Below are 17,500 nucleotides of genomic sequence, written 5' to 3' on the forward strand. Positions count from 1 at the left end.
AGTGGATCTGTACATTGGCTTCTGTACAGCCCCACTGCCCATACATGGATCAAAATTCGGCTGGTCCTTGCTGGACTGGCCTCGATCTTTGGTTGACCGGCTTAACTTGGGGACAACAGGCAACACTAGATGCTGCAGTTCATCCTTGCTGTTACCTTGAAAAAAAATTGTTCATGTCACTTTTAGGTGGTATCCACAGTTGTCCTCATTTCTGCAACCTATTTCATCAAGGTTTGGCCTGGCCGTTCTAGAAGACTACAAGAAGATCAACATCGACATTAACTTCTATTAAAAGCCAGATTAATCATTGCAGCAGATGAGCTCAAATTATGGCCTGATACAGCATGTTTAGTTGAAGATACGAGCTATTTTACTAATAGTCTTCATCATAATGACAGTTATCGCCCTTTAATGAGCCAGCCAAATCACTCATCTCTATTCGGTTTTTGCTGCTAAGCATTTTTGGAGGCCCCAGATGGCTCTAACTTTTACGTAAACAAGGGTTAATTTAATTAATAATTTTCCCAAAATGGGCCGTTCATGTGGTATCCACTAATAAGCAATTACCACCTCAAATCGGGTGCCTTGATTGTAGGTCATAAGTGGTTTCTCTTTTTTTTTTTTTTTTTTTTTTTTTTTTTTTTAAATTGGAATTTACAATATACAACAGAGGTATTTTTTTAAAGGGTCAGTGATAATTAAATCTGAAAACCAACCTGCAGGTGATCCGTGAACTGTCAGTGCTGCCCCGAAAACGCTGAAGCTGTGCTGGAGTCATTAAGATTTGTGTGATTACTGTAAATGGAAATGCATATTTAAACAAAATATCAGTGTGACCTCTCACTCCCTGTAGGCTCAGAACAATGGGGAAATCAAAGTGGTGGTAGATAGGTTTGACTTCTTTGTCTTGAAAATAGTACACAGCCTGGGAGTCAAAGTATGGCAGTGTTTTAGAAGCTGCTGCAAGTTAGATAGAGACGGTCTGGGTGGCTGTGGACGTGGTATACTTGGACAGAGGGGTGGACGTGGTATGGTGATATCCATGTATAATACGTAAGGGGGGGATATGATCTCCATGTATAATACATAAGGGGGGATATGATCACCATGTATAATACATAAGGGGGGATATGATCTCCATGTATAATACATAAGGGGGGATATGATCTCCATGTATAATACATAAGAGGGGATATGATCTCCATGTATAATACATAAGGGGGATATGATCTCCATGTATAATACATAAGAGGGGATATGATCTCCATGTATAATACATAAGGGGGGATATGATCTCCATGTATAATACATAAGGGGGGATATGATCACCATGTATAATACATAAGGGGGGATATGATCTCCATGTATAATACATAAGGGGGGATATGATCACCATGTATAATACATAAGGGGGGATATGATCTCCATGTATAATACATAAGGGGGATATGATCTCCATGTATAATACATGAGGGGGGGATATGATCTCCATGTATAATACATGAGGGGGGGATATGATCTCCATGTATAATACATAAGGGGGGGATATGATCTCCATGTATAATACATAAGGGGGGATATGATCTCCATGTATAATACATAAGGGGGGATATGATCTCCATGTATAATATATAAGGAGGGATATGATCTCCATGTATAATACATAAGGGGGGATATGATCTCCATGTATAATACATAAGGGGGGGATATGATCTCCATGTATAATACATAAGGGGGGATATGATCTCCATGTATAATACATAAGGGGGATATGATCTCCATGTATAATACATAAGGGGGGATATGATCACCATGTATAATACATAAGGGGGGATATGATCACCATGTATAATACATAAGGGGGGATATGATCTCCATGTATAATACATAAGGGGGGATATGATCTCCATGTATGATACATAAGGGGGATATGATCTCCGTGTATAATACATAAGGGGGGGGGATATGATCTCCATGTATAATACATAAGGGGGATATGATCTCCATGTATAATACATAAGGGGGGGGATATGATCTCCATGTATAATACATAAGGGGGGATATGATCTCCATGTGTAATACATAAGGGGGGATATGATCACCATGTATAATACATAAGGGGGGATATGATCACCATGTATAATACATAAGGGGGATATGATCTCCATGTATAATACATAAGGGGGGATATGATCTCCATGTATAATACATAAGGGGGGGATATGATCTCCATGTATAAATACATTAGGGGGATATGATCTCCATGTATAATACATAAGGGGGGATATGATCTCCATGTATAATACATAAGGGGGGATATGATCTCCATGTATAATACATAAGGGGGGGATATGATCTCCATGTATAATACATAAGGGGGGGATATGATCTCCATGTATAATACATAAGGGGGGATATGATCACCATGTATAATACATAAGGGGGGATATGATCACCATGTATAATACATAAGGGGGGATATGATCACCATGTATAATACATAAGGGGGGATATGATCTCCATGTATAATACATAAGGGGGATATGATCTCCATGTATAATACATAAGGGGGGGATATGATCTCCATGTATAAATACATCAGTGGTTGATATAGTGAACTCGGTGTAGTTATTCACCCTGAGGTCATCACAGAGGACAAGGGGGCACTCTTTACATCTGGAGGAGAAGAAATTTAATCTCCAAACACGGAAAGGTTTCTTCACAGTGAGAGCTGTGAAAATGTGGAATAGACTCCCTCAAGAGTTGGATGTGGCCAGCTCAGTGGATTTCTGTAGGAAAGTCCTGGATTCTTTCTTGGATACACAGAATATAACTGGATACTAACGTTTATAGATAAAGTTGATTCAGGGAATATCCGATTGCCTCTCGGGGGATCATGAAGGAATCATTTTCCCTGCAGGAGCAAATTGGTTCATGCTTTGCTGGGTTTTATTTTTTTTTTTTTTGCCTTCCTCTGGATCAACTGTGGGTGTAGGATTATAACTTTTTTTTGGTTTTTTTTAATGGTTGAACTGGATGGACTTTTGTATTTTTACAGCCAGACTAACTATGTAACTAGGGCCATTAGGTTTCTTCCTCCGCTAAACGGGAGGGATCTCTTTGGGAGAGCCCCCTCACCCATTACTTGGTGGTCAGCTTTAGTTGACCGAGAGGAGAGGGTCCGGTCCGCCAAGCCTTTTGGCTAGGTGGACGAAGAATGTACCTTGCCCCTGTCAGGAGCCTTGTGCCCTGGGGGGTCAAGGTAAACTCCTACTTCTTCGTGAGGTGGACTAGAGACACATCCTTAAGTGCACTTTTTGTGTGCATTTTTCACATGCACTTTTTTTTGTTCACTTACAGGTGTTTTTGTCTTTGCGCACCACTATGAATATAGGAAAACATTTCAGTGAGCATTTCACATCACATGTGAGCGTTACCTAGGGCATTTGAGGATCTGGGATATTTTCTGGAAGCTATGTACAGAATCTACTTGCCTCTTCTTCGAACCATGATCTGCCTGAATTGCTAAGCGAAGAGCAGGGTCCCAGTGAGAAAATCACTGGGCCTAATATAAAGTATTCAATGAAAACACAAAGGGGTTTGTTTTTTGTTTTTTCAATTTTATGAGTATATTGATGAGGGCAGGACCAAGAAGGGTACAATGTTAGCAGATTAAACTTCAGCTTTAATGAATTAAGCGGAGTTAAGCTTAGTAACCTTTTAAAGCAATAGTAAACTTGAATAAAAAAAAAAAAAAAAATATGTCCCCCTGCAGGTTAATGTGCTAGTATGCACTTCACACATCCATCTTCATCTGGTCTTCTTACTGGGTTTGTGCACTCTGACCATTTGAATGGCCAAGCTAAAATGATATCACTCCCTCGCATGGGAGTCCCAATAGTGGCACGGTACTGTCTGAATCTACGGCATGCTCATTGTCTGTGCATGTAGAGAGTACTGTGCATGCGTAAATCGTCAGCTTAAGTCAATCCCAGTTGTTACTAAATGGCACAAGTTCAAGCCGTTGCAAAGGTGCCTACCAGTAAGATTATTTTATAGTATTACCTGTAGGGTAAAGTCAGACATAGGAAATAGAAAAAAAGTGCGTATTTATGAGTGTGTGTGTGTGTATATATGTGTGTGTGTACACACACACAATATATATAGAGAGCATCCATCTCTCTCTCGATAGAGAGATAGATATAGAAAGAGCGATAGATATATAATATATATAGAGATAGATATATAATATATATAGAGAGCATCTCTCTCTCTCTCTCTCTCTCTCTCTCTCTCTCTCTCTCGTATCTATAGAGAGAGAGATAATATAGAGAGAATCCATATCTATCTATCTGTTTGTATATGTGTGTGTGTATGTATATATATAGCTCTATCTATCTTCCATTCAGTCCTATCTGACCCTTGGTGATCGCATGCACCATTTCTCGTAAGCGACTTTTTCCATGAATTCTCTTAGCAATTATTTTACAGGGTAGATTGCCAGGTCTTTCCCCAACCCCTACCATGCAGGAAATCCTGCATGGCCAGGGATGAAACTAGGATAATTTAGACAGGAGCCAATTAACCTACCAGCATGTCTTTGGAGTGTGGGAGGAAACCGGAGTACCCAGAGGAAACCCACACAAACACAGGGAGAACATGAAAACTCCATGCAGGAGGCACCATGGTTGGGAATTGAACCCATGACCCAATTACTGCAAGGCAGAAGTGCCTGTGCCGCTATATATATATATATATAGATATATAGATATATATATATAGATATAGATATCTATAGAGATATAGATATAGATATCTATAGAGATATAGATATAGATATCTATAGAGATATAGATATAGATATCTATCGAGATATAGATAGAGATGAAGCTAGATTATCTCTCGCTCAATATCTATCTAGATATAGATCTATATAATATATGTGTGTATATGTATATATATATATATATATATATATATATATATATACACACAGTGGGTAAAATAAGTACTGAACATGTCACCATTTTTCTGAGTGAAAGTGCTTTTGACATAAAATTTTCACCACATGTCAGTACCCACCCATGCAATCCATACATACAAAGAAACCAAAACAAATCAGTTCAGAAATTAAGTTATGTGTAATAAAATGGAATGACACAGGGGAAAAGTATTGAACACATGAAGAAAGTGAGGTGCAAAGAGGCATGGAAAGCCAAGACACCAGCTGAAATCTGTCAGTAATTAGAAGGCACTCCTGCCCCTTGGCAAATTAATATCAGATGGTTCAGTCTCAACTGATGGCCTATAAAAAGGTATCTCATTACCAAGTTGTCTTACAAGAAACCTCTCATGATGGGTAAAAGCAAAGAGCTCTCTCAAGTCCTTCACAACCTTATTGTTGCAAAACATTGGTTACCGAAGGATTTCTAAACTTCTGAATGGTTCAGTGAGCACTGTTGGGGCCATAATCTGGAAGTGGACAGAACACTATTTCACCATAAACCAGCCATGACCAGGTGCTCCTTGCAAGATTTCTGACAGAGGCATGAAAAGTATTATCAGAAGAGTTCTCCAAGAGCCAAGGACCACTTGTGGAGAGCTTCAGAAAAACCTGGACATAGTAGGAACAATTGTTTAAAAAAAAACCCATAAATAATGCATTCAACAGCCATCGCCTGTATGCACGCTCACCACACAAGACTCCATTGCAGAAGAAAATGTTGAAGCTTATTTAAAATTTGCTGCACAACATTTAGACGAGACTATGAAATACTGGGGGAATATAGTCCGGTCAGATGAGAACAAAATTGAACTCTTTGGATGCCATAATACACACCATGTTTGGAGGTCACATGGCGCTGCACATCACCCATAAATACTATACCAACAGTGAAGCATGGAGGTGGGAACATCATGGCGCGGAGCTGTTTTTCAGAATACGGTACTGGCAACCTTCATGTCATTGAAGAATGGATAAATGTAAAAATGCACCAAGACATATTTGATAACAATCTGCTGCCATCTACCAGGATGATGAAGATGAAAAGAGGGTGGAAATTTCAGCAAGACAATGATCCCAAACACACAGCCAAGGAAACTCTCAACTGGTTTCAAAGAGAGAAAATAAAGCTGCTAGAATTGCCCATTCAATCACCTGAATTGAATCCAATAGAAATTCTGTGGAAGGAACTAAAGTTAGATTTTATAGAAGAGGTACACGGAACCTTCAAGACTTGAAGAACTTGGGCCAAAATCACACCTGAGCAATGCATGCGACTAGTTTCTCCATACAAAAGGCATCTTGAAGCCGTCATTACCAACAAAGGATTTTGTATGACGTAATACATTTCATTTAGCGTGTTCACTGCTGTTTTTCTGTGTTATTCTATTTTATTACACATAACTTAATGTCTGAACTTTTTTGTTTTGGTTTCTTTGTATGTATGGGTTGTTACTGACTTGGTAAATATTTCATGTCAATAGCGTCGTTAGAAATATATTTACTGAGAAAAATGGTGAGTGTTCAATATTTATTTTACCTATCCAAAATTAAAGTGTTACTAAAGGCTTTTTTTTTTTTTTTTTTTTATTAAACAATTGTTATACTCATCTGCTCTGTGCAATGATACTGCACAGTGTGGCCTTGGTCCTTCTCTTCTTGTCGCCCGCCGACTATCTTGGCTCCTCCTTTTTGTGCCCCCATAGCAAGCCGTTTGCTGTGGGGGCACACAGTGTCTGCTAGCTCGTGATCTGTGTGTCTATGGAGCCACGCTCTATAGGCTCACACAGTGGGTCTTAGCCCCGCCCCCCACTCCCTACTCACTGCATTTGATTGACCGCAGCAGGAGACAAGGTCTGTGCTGCTGCTTGAGTCCTTGTGTGAAGGGGAAGAGAAGGGAGAAGAGATGCAGCCGTGCAACGCGCTGAATTTATTCTCCCCTCTTTCCCTTTACACAGGGAAGGAGGAAGACCTATTTATTTAAAACATTTTTTACCTTTAATGCTTTAAAGTAAAAAAAAATGTTGGCTTTAATATCACTTTAACCACTTCCCGTCCGGCCCATGCATATAAACAGCCGGACGGGAGCAGTGCAGGGGCGGGTGTTCGTTTATAAATGGCCTTCCCGCTCCCTGCTTGTGTGCGCTCCCTGGGAGCGCGCAGCACCGCGATCCGGTGCCCGCTGTGTCCTCCGATCATTGTACGGGACCTCTGTACGAGGTCCCGATCATGTGATCACTGATTGGCAAATCAATGATCACATGATGAGTAGTAAGCAAGATGTCACTTATGACATCATTGCTTACTACGTGTGAAATCTGTGAATGATCACAGAGGTCACATGGTACAAGGCTATTCACAGCAGCCTTGTACCATGTGACAAGCTGTGACCAATCACAGCTCACACAGTATTTCTCAATGGCTGCAAGAATGCAGACAGAGATAAGGAGAAATGATTGCTTTTACAGCCTTTATGGGTGTAAAAGCAATCAGTGTAAAAAATAAATAAATCTTCATCACCCCCCACAAGTAGTACAGTGTCACTATGGTGACACTATACTGCTAGAGTGACAGTATGTTAAAAAAAAACATAAAAAATAATCTAAAAAATAAAAATGTAAAAACTAAAAAGATAACTGAATGTATTTTGGCCTAGATTTATGAAGAAAGATTATTTATTTGCAAAATATAAGAAAAACACTTTTTTTTTTCCAAAATTTTTGGAAAAAATCCCAGTGGTGAATAAATACCCCCAAAATAAAGTTTATCTGTCTCAAAAAAATGCTAAAAAATTCATATGGGTACAGTATTGCATGACCGCGCAATTGTCATTCAAAGTGTGATAGCGCTGAAAGCTGAAAATTGGCCTGGACTGGAAGGGGGTGAAAGTGTCCGGACTGGAAGTGGTTAATAGGTTTTGGCTGAAGTTAGTATTGGGTACCTACAAACATTCGCCTTATTTAGCAGTTTATTCCATAATTGGGGAACATCTATAGTTTCCTCCTACATGTAAAATGTTAATGTTGGACTAAAATGTTCCTTTTTCAGGTCCAGCTGAGCCCGTGGCTGTGGTTTTTTGTTTTTTTTTTGTTTTTTTTTTTTTCCTTACCAAAGCTAATTTGTAGTACAAATTTCACATGAATTGGTCATTATTTGTTTTTAATGTTTTTATTTAACGCAAATCCCTCGTTTCTTATTCATTCTGTTTTCTGAACATAATACTTAAATTGCAATCAACCAATAAAACCAATTGGATGTGAATACATTACTGTGAACAATTGAACTGTGGGCTAGGGAAATTGATTCTCCAAAATGATTTGGGTGTTCTCCAAGAAGCTGCGGGCAAGACAACATAAGACAGGACGTTGTATGTATACTTGCTGCACATTCGCCATTTCCAGGGGCCAAAGGAAATAATTGCCACGAGTTAGAAAACCTTGGAGAGATCTTTTGTTTCAAGATGCCGGGCCAAAAAATACAAACACGTTTTTGAAAAGAAAAATCCATAAAATAAATAGCACCAAGTATGCAGTTAGCGCTTTTTTTTTTTTTTTTTTTTTATTGAACAAAAACACACATGCCTATTCCGTTTATATTTATTTATGCAGATTCCAGTTTGTTTTCAGGGTTTGGAAAATGACTTTCGTTTCTTCAATATTGTTGAACAGGCACGAATGACAACGGGGAAAAATCAATTTGTGAGCTGCTGATGCCATTTAGGAAAATTTTAATCTGTGTTCATGTCAGATAGTTTACATTACAGAATAACTACAGAATAAGTTCTTCAACCTAGAAAGAAAAAATTTAAAAGTCAGCAGCTACAAATCCTGTAGCCAGGGGCGTCCCTAGGCAGGTGTGGGGGATGCGCGCCGCACCCGCTCCACGAAAAGGTAAGTTGTAAAGCAAGCCGACGATCCCCGCAGGATAGATCGGATTGCGCAAAATGGATCAGAGTCCGATCCATTATGCTCCCCAATCCGCAGATCCATTCTGCGGGGATCATCGGCTTGCTTTACAACTTACCTTTTCGTGGAGCGGGTCCGGTGTCACCCCGTATAGGTTGCATGCCGACGATCCCCGCAGGATGGATCTGCGGATTAGGGAGCATAATGGATCGGACTCTGATCCATTTTGCACAATATGCAGATCGGATCCATCCTGCGGGGATCGTCGGCTTGCTTTACAACTTACCTTTTTGTGGAGCGGGTCCGGTGTCATCCCATATAGGTTGCAGGCCGACGATCCCCGCAGGATGGATGGAATCTGCAGATTGGGGAGCATAATGGATCAGACTCTGATGCATTATGCTCAAACCGCAGGATGGATCGGATCTGCGGATTGAGCATAATGGATTTGAGTCCGATTCATTATGCTCAATCCGCAGATCCGATCCATTTTGTGGGGATCGTCGGAGGGGGTGTCACCCAGTGTTACCGCACCGGGTGACACCAACCCTAGGGACGCCCCTGCCTGTGGCTGTTGACCTTTAAGAAAAGGCCACTTACCTGTCCGAGGATCCAATCCTGTCCTCACCCAGGCCATATTTTTTTGCTCGTCTTTGGGTCCCGGCGTTGGCATCTGTGACTCCTTGCGGCTTCACAGCCTGCTTCCTACTGCACATGCACGAGCCACGCTGCACTTTGTGAGTGGCCACAGAGCCTTCTGGGACCTGTGACGTGACCCAGAAAGCTGCAGGTGAATGGAGGAGGGTGAACGTCCGGAAGTGGAAGCAGATACCTATTTAGAACTAGATACCTGCTGTCCAAAAAAAAAAAAAAAAGGAATATGTGTGAAATGTGGATGAGGAGGAAGGAGGATTTCATAAACTAGAACTTCCTTTTTAGACTAGGTTCACATCTACATGGCGGTTTGCACGTATAGGAGAGTCCATTCATTTTACCCCCTTCCTGTCCAGGCCAATTTTCAGCTTTCAGCGCTCTCACAGTTTGAATGACAATTGCGCGGTCATGCAATTCTATACCCATATGAATTCTTTACCATTTTTTTGAGACAGATAAAGCTTTATTTTGGTGGTATTTATTCACCACTGGGATTTTTATTTTTTTGCAATGTAAATGAAAGTCCAAAAATTTTGAAAAAATGTTTTCTCATAAACTTTTGCAAATAAATAATATTTCATCCTAAATCTTGGCCAAAATTTATTCCGTTATCTTTTTAGTAAAAGAAAAAATCATCCAAATTAGTTTATAACCAAAAATTATCATTTTTAAACTTTTTTTTTTACATTTCATTTATTTACATTATATTTTTTATTTTTTTTTACATACGGCCTAGCAGTAGTGTGTCACCATGGTACTACTTGTGGTGGGTGATAAAGATTTATTTATTTTTTTTACACTGATTGCTTTTACACCCATATAGGATGTAAAAGCAATCATTTCTCTTTCTCCCTGTCCGCATTCTTGCAGCCATTGAGAACTACTGTGTGAGCTGTGATTGGTCACAGCTTGTCACATGGTACAAGGCTGTTGTGAATAGCCTTGTACCATGTGACCTCTGTGATCATTCACAGATTTCACACGTAGTAAGCAATGTCACAAGTAACATCTTGCTTACTACTTTGCATGTGATCACTGATTGGCCAATCAGTGATCACATGATCGTGAACTCGTACAGAGGTCCCGTCTGACAATCGTTGTTTCACTGTGTCCGGAGGACACAGCGGGCACCGGATTGCGGTGCTGCACGCTCCCGTTGTATATAAACGGCCCGACCCTGCACTGCCACCATTCAGCCGTTTATATACAACGGCCGGACGGGAGGTGGTTAATGGGCTACCATGACACGCAGGAAAGATGTCTCTGTGCTACTTTGGCAATTGCAGCCTGCACTGGAGCTGAGGTTTCCAGTGCGGGCAGCATGCCATTAGGATTAATGGCACCCGCCTGTGGGTCCCACATTTTAGGGTGTGGGTGGTTGCAGCTGCCGGAATTTGTGTAGTTCCCGCAGTGGCACCACCTGCACAGATGTGAACCGAGCCTTGGGGTGAAGTGCCTCCTAAAAATGGTTGTAAACCCTACATATATCTAGTGAAGGGACTACCCTCAGGTGATATACAGGGATGAAACAAATCCTCCTACATAAGTTGTATCTGTTTATCTGCGGTCTTCTCTACATTTCTTGAAAGTACCAAATTTATAAAGCTTGTAGAGCTGTCAAAAAAAGAAAAGAGGTGGTGGAGAGCTGATGTTACTCTGTAGAGCTCAGTGGGGAGAGCTCTATAGCTGACTGGAGAGAAGGCACACAACCCTCTTCACACAACTCTCAGGAACTGAGCTGAAGCTGTCAGTCTGCTGCAGGTCCCTTCTATGTCATCATTTTTCTCTTGATGTCTGGAAGACTTTTTAGGAGTGGCTCATTCTGGTAGCAGAGTAACGAAGCAGCAGGCAGAAATGACACTTGGTGCCCTTAACTGAGACAAGTGAACGCTATAGAGGGATATGCTTTGCTCATATTTCATGACAGAGGCAGGAATTCTACTTAAAGTGGTTGTAAACCTAACACTATCTCGCCTTAAAAGTGTTCCTTCCCTTCCTGCTACCTACGTTGACCAACCTTTGGAAAAAAGTGTATATTATTTTGTTTATCACAGGTACTTGTATAGAGCCAATTTATGCAGCACTTTATGTTGCACATTCACAGCAGTCCACATCCTTAACTCCTTCACGCCTGAGGGTAAAACAAATCTTAATGCCTAAGCACAATTTTGCAACGTTGACATGTGACAGTAAAAGCCTACATATCGCCACAACTACTTTGTACATCCAGGTGGATTATAGCGCGTTTTTTTTCAGGACAAATTTGGCTTTCATTTGGTGGTAAATGGTAATGATATCTCCTGATGATTTTTTTTTTTTTTTAATCAAAGAAAAACTGGCCCAAAATAGTAAAAAAAAAAATTATTTTTTTTAATTTAGCTGTGTTTCTTGTCATTACCATAACCTACCGCCAATGAACAACCCAAAAATAAAATTCCAAGCTCTGGACGATCGCAGCGATGCAATATATGTGTATGTTAGTTGTTTGTACCTGTACTACAGACCAGAAACAATCGTGCACATTTAGTTGTGTTTTAGGTAAAAAAAAAACACATTGACACTGATATTATTATTATTATTATTATACAGTATTTATAAAGTGCCAATAGTTCGCTCAGCGCTGTACATTACAGAGGGGGACAGAACATGTGACAGAACAATACCAATACAATGCAAAACATGAGGGGATTGAGGGCCCTGCTCTTTCGATACCAAATTTTCTTTTTTTAAATCCTGACCTTTGACACTGATCTTTTGACCTTGACCCAAACACTAACCCTGGCACTGAACTAAATCAAACCTTGATCTGGGTATTTTTTATTTTATTTTTTAATATTTATTTTTTACAAACATTTTTTTCCCCTCTATGCCAGGAGTTAGAGAGATACTATGTATCTCTCTTCTCCATTCATAGAGCGAAAAAGAAAAAGCGGGCTGGGCTGTACAGTGACTGATGACTGTGATTGCCAATCAGAGGCTATCACTGCGATCATGTGACCCGGAATTGGGAGTCCCGGGTCCCAATCTTTAGAAGGGGACCAAGGGCTCTCAGTGACACTGAGCATGCGGCATGCTCCGAGCACAAAGACAGGTAAGCAAATATGCGGCCCCCATGGAAAAAAGCCCAGTTCCGTGAGGCCACATATTTGTGTGTTGTCAGTTTTAGGATTGAATGTTCTTAGGGAATGTTACTTTTGCCCTGTGAAGGACAACGTAAAGAGGAACTACACTGCATATGAGCACCACAAATCAAAAACGCTGTTTAATTCGTTTTTACTATTCACAGCAAACTCTCCCATCCATCCAGGTCTCCATGCTTTATTTTGTTGAGAAATCACTTTGAAGAGCACCCTCCCTAGCATTTTGGGAGTGGCTATCTCGACTAAGGGCAGATGATTTGCGTAGCATTTACTTCTTGGCATCCATCTGCCCGAAGCTCAGGCATGCAGCAGGAGGGTGTGCTTAGCTGAGAAAACCCCTCCTGAAGACTCCTGGGATGTATGACATCATTTGCCTAGGCATGGAAACCAAAAAGTAACTAAAGACATGTAAAAGAAAAATGTTTAAAACAAGTAATTATAATATACCTTCCTGTCTATTTACCAATACTAGCAGTATAAAGATTAAAAATGGTCAATGTTCAGTGATCGGAGACTTGCTCCTTCTTCCTCCTCCTGTCTTTTGTGATCCCTAAGGTTCTTGCTTTGGGCCCTTCAGGCCCTTCGTTTGGGATTGCTTCGACCCAGTTGTGAATAAATACCACAAAATTAAGTTTTATCTGCCTCAAAAAAATGCTTAAAAATTCATATGGGTAAAGTGTTGCATGACCGCGCAATTGTCATTCAAAGTGTGATAGCGCTGAAACCTGAAAATTGGCCTGGACGGGAAGGGGGTGAAAGTGTCCGGACTGGAACTGCTTAAAGAGGCTATATGCCTACCTCAGGGGTCTGCAACCTTTAAGACATAAAGAGCCACTTGGACCCGTTTCCGAAGGGAAAAAAAAGACTGGGAGCCGCAAAACCATTGCAACATTTATAACAAATCCGACACTGCATATATTGCAAAAAACGCTCTGGTCATGAAGGGGGTTTAAGGGCCCAGTAAGCAAAGGGTTAATCAGGGCCACAGTGTATCTTCATAATCACAATCATAGCCTTAGGTCAGTGGTGGGCAACCTTTTTTTTCAACTGAGCCAAATCTCGCCAAAACCACGATTGAAATTTATTTTGACAGCCACATTTTTAAAACTGAAAATACATCCCCCATATAGTAATTCATCCCCCATAGTAATTCATCCCCCATATAGTAATTCATCCCCCATAGTAATTCATCCCCCATAGTAATTCATCCCCCATATAGTAATTCATCCCCCATATAGTAATTCATCCCCCATATAGTAATTCATCCCCCACATAGTAATTCATCCCCCACATAGTAATTCATCCCCCATATAGTAATTCATCCCCCATATAGTAATTCTTCCCCCATATAGTAATTCATCCCCCATATAGTAATTCTTCCCCCATAGTAATTCATCCCCCATATAGTAATTCATCCCCCATATAGTAATTCATCCCCCATATAGTAATTCATCCCCCATGTAGTAATTCATCCCCCACATAGTAATTCATCCCCCATAGTAATTCATCCCCCATATAGTAATTCATCCCCCATATAGTAATTCATCCCCCATATAGTAATTCTTCCCCCATAGTAATTCTTCCCCCATATAGTAATTCTTCCCCCATAGTAATTCTTCCCCCATATAGTAATTCTTCCCCCATAGTAATACATCCCCCATATAGTAATTCATCCCCCATATAGTAATTCTTCCCCCATAGTAATTCTTCCCCCATAGTAATTCATCCCCCATATAGTAATTCATCCCCCATAGTAATTCATCCCCCACATAGTAATTCATCCCCCACACAGTAATTCATCCCCCACATAGTAATTCATCCCCCATATTGTCTCAATTCACTTACCTTTGCTCCGCGCGTTCCTCTCGCTGTGTTCCCGCGCCGTTCTGGTCTTCAGGGCGGACTGAGAGAGGAGTTCGTCACTCTGCCCCGCCTACATCCTGGCTGCCCCACCTACATCCTGACAGCCAATGTTCCACGCTCCGCGGGCCGGATTTTTGAGGAGGGAGGGGAGCGGGCGCCCGGCACACAGAAGAGCCGCATGTGGCTCGCGATCTGCGGCTTGCCGACCACCTGGTGGGCAGTGTGCTCCGGAGCCGCAGCAAAGATGAAAAAGAGCCGCGGGTTGCCGACACCCGGCCTACCTGATATATAAATTGGTCACTAGAGGGAGCATTTTTATACACAATATAACACATAAACTGATCTATAACACAATAATGCAAATATGGTCAAATAATCATGTAGAAATGCAAAGCTTACATAAAATCACTTCCTGGTAAATGTTCATACAAAAAATATATTCAGTGAAAATACACAATAGCTTAAGATTTTTTTTTTTCTTGGCAGAACAGAATAGGAAAGTGTTGAGGCCCCTAAAATGAATTCATAATCATGCTGTGTATCTCTTTATTTTATTAATGGATATTTTATCACTTTTTTTTTCCATTCACCTCCCTATTATCACAGCACTAACTCCCAGTTTTCGGTGTTCAGAGAAGTTTGAATCCAGACACAAATGTCTTGATGGCTTTTTCTATGAACATTTGTGTTTTTTGGTTTTTTTTTTCTTAAGTGCATTTTGCGATTAGCAGTTAGAAATTGGAGTGCACAATTAAATCAAATCCATTATTTGTATTCCAAATATAACTACTAATAGCTAAGTGATGTCTTCTGCAATGTGAGCCCAGCAAGATGTGTGTATATTCTACTCCTTGTTGATAAAACACACAATGTTCAATCAGTCAGCTTCTCGGCGGTTTTACTGCGCACGATGCCTGCAGCTGTATGAGGTAAATGCTAATATTTTTTTTTATTCTCAGCTGTCTTTTTTTTTTTTTTTTTTTTTACTTCTTTGAATACAAGGATAAAAAAAATATTTTTCCCCCTTTTAGGGTTGCCCAGCTACCTTTTTGCCCAACTACCAAACTCAGTTGTCTTTATTTATTACAGGTACTTATATAGCGCCAACAATTTATGCAGCAACAAACACACCAGCCCAGGGGTGGACTGACCATTTGGAAACTCTAGCACTGCCCGAGGGCCCGGGGTCAGTAGGGGGCCCCATGAGATGCCCCTGGTACCTTTTTCATAGGCTTTTTTGAGTTTGGGCAAGGAGACAGGGGCCCCATGATCCCCTATTGCCCGGGGGCCCCATGAGTTGTCAGTCTGCCCCTGCCATCAAGGAGCTTACAATCTTCAGATCCCTAACTCATATTCATACATATTAGAGCAAATTTAGGTAGGAGCCAGTTAACCTGCCAGCATGTCTTTGGAGTCTGGGAGGAAACCGGAGTACCCGCAGGAAACCTACACAGGGTGAACACGCAAACGTCATGCAGGTAGTGATATGGTTGGGATTTGAACCAATGACCCTAGTGCTGCTAGGCGGAAGTGATAACTACTCTGCTACTGTGTCTTTTGTTCAATATCTCCTTTGGGCTGGAAATTTCAGCCTCCGAATTTGACTCCTATTTGACTACTAACACTCTGCTTCTCTTGCTTGGTTCTTTGTTTTATTTGTATTAAATACAAGACCGCAGGAGAAGTGAGACTTCCTTTGCTTTGTTAGTAGCAGTAAAGGAAGCAGAGTCAGGTACTCTGATCGAATAATTTGAAGAGGATTTAATCCCGCTTGGCATTTAATGCAAAATCAGTGATTTTGAAGTGTGTTTGTGTCTGTAACGGAACCGACCGACTGTGCTTGAGTACTTACGTTAGACTACCGCTTCCCCGTCCAGACACCAACAACCAACACCACAGCTGACCATACAAGACTAGACACCAGTCTTGAAGTAAACTAAGTGGTAGACCAGTTTATTTTAACACAAGATACAAGATATATACACTCAGGGGAACAAGCCCCCCTCCCTGAAAAAGGACACAGGGTGGGGCAATCTACATTTAGTAACAAGAGATACACAGGTATTCAAACTTCACACCAGCAGACAGTCCCATCAGGATGGAGGACTGCTGGAGACACCACCCCCCCATAAACACGTACATCCCATAATAGTTTGCTCCTAAGGCAGACAAACAAAACAATGGGATGCAGCCACATAACATTAAACAATCAACAACCCCCCACCCCAATATTAATACAGGTCACCCTGTACTCCTAACAGGCACAGGGTGACTTACACATAATAGGGATATGGGGAGCTGAGACGGGTTTCCCCACCTCTCAAAAGTGAGCTGGGTTCGATGGGCCCCCTCACCCAAAGTGTGTAATATAAATATATAATTTTTTTTATATATAACACATTAGTTTCACATTAAAACCTATACTACTTTTTTTTTTTTTTTTTCTCCTGTACAGAGTGTCTCTCCTTTGCCTCCTGTGCCTGTAGGCCCCCCACCACCACCAATGAAGCTGCCCCCTCCATACAAAGAGAACCTGAGTTCTGAGATGGCAGAGTTTAAAGAAGAGGAAGACAGTGATGGTAAGGGATGATTATTGCATAGTGAAGTATGCGTATGCAAATACGTAAAGGATAAGTTCACCTTTTTAAAAACAAAATTAATAAATGCAATTTTTTTTTTTGCAGGTAAAAAAAATGTGCATTCATTTTTTTTTTTTTTTTTGTTTTTTTTTTTTTTTTTTTGAGCCTGCAAAGCATTTCTGGCTCCACACAGGACTCCTGCAGACTGTCGGTGTGAAACTGCCTGACTGTACAATGTACAACCAGACAGCTTACACTGACAGGAACGATCAATGGTTTAACAAAGGATGCTGGTACTTGTAGTTTATTCATTCACAGAACTCTGTGAATGAATGATTCGGCATGTGGGCGGAGCTG

At 40.8% G+C, this 17,500-nt stretch overlaps 1 protein-coding gene across 1 annotated transcript in view; it reads left to right on the top strand.

Moving 5' to 3' along the window:
- Positions 1 to 17,500, top strand: part of PATJ (PATJ crumbs cell polarity complex component) — a 266,651-nt gene that overhangs the window by 160,476 nt on the left and 88,675 nt on the right. The window contains exon 27 of the mRNA XM_089689690.1: positions 17,020 to 17,143. Within this exon, the coding sequence (XP_089545816.1) occupies positions 17,020 to 17,143 (124 nt within the window). The remainder of the gene's footprint in view (positions 1 to 17,019; positions 17,144 to 17,500) is intronic.

The sequence above is a fragment of the Staurois parvus genome, unplaced genomic scaffold, assembly GCF_062004578.1.
Source record: "Staurois parvus isolate SC_StPar_1 unplaced genomic scaffold, SC_StPar_1.0 ptg000491l, whole genome shotgun sequence".
Lineage (NCBI taxonomy): Eukaryota > Metazoa > Chordata > Amphibia > Anura > Ranidae > Staurois > Staurois parvus.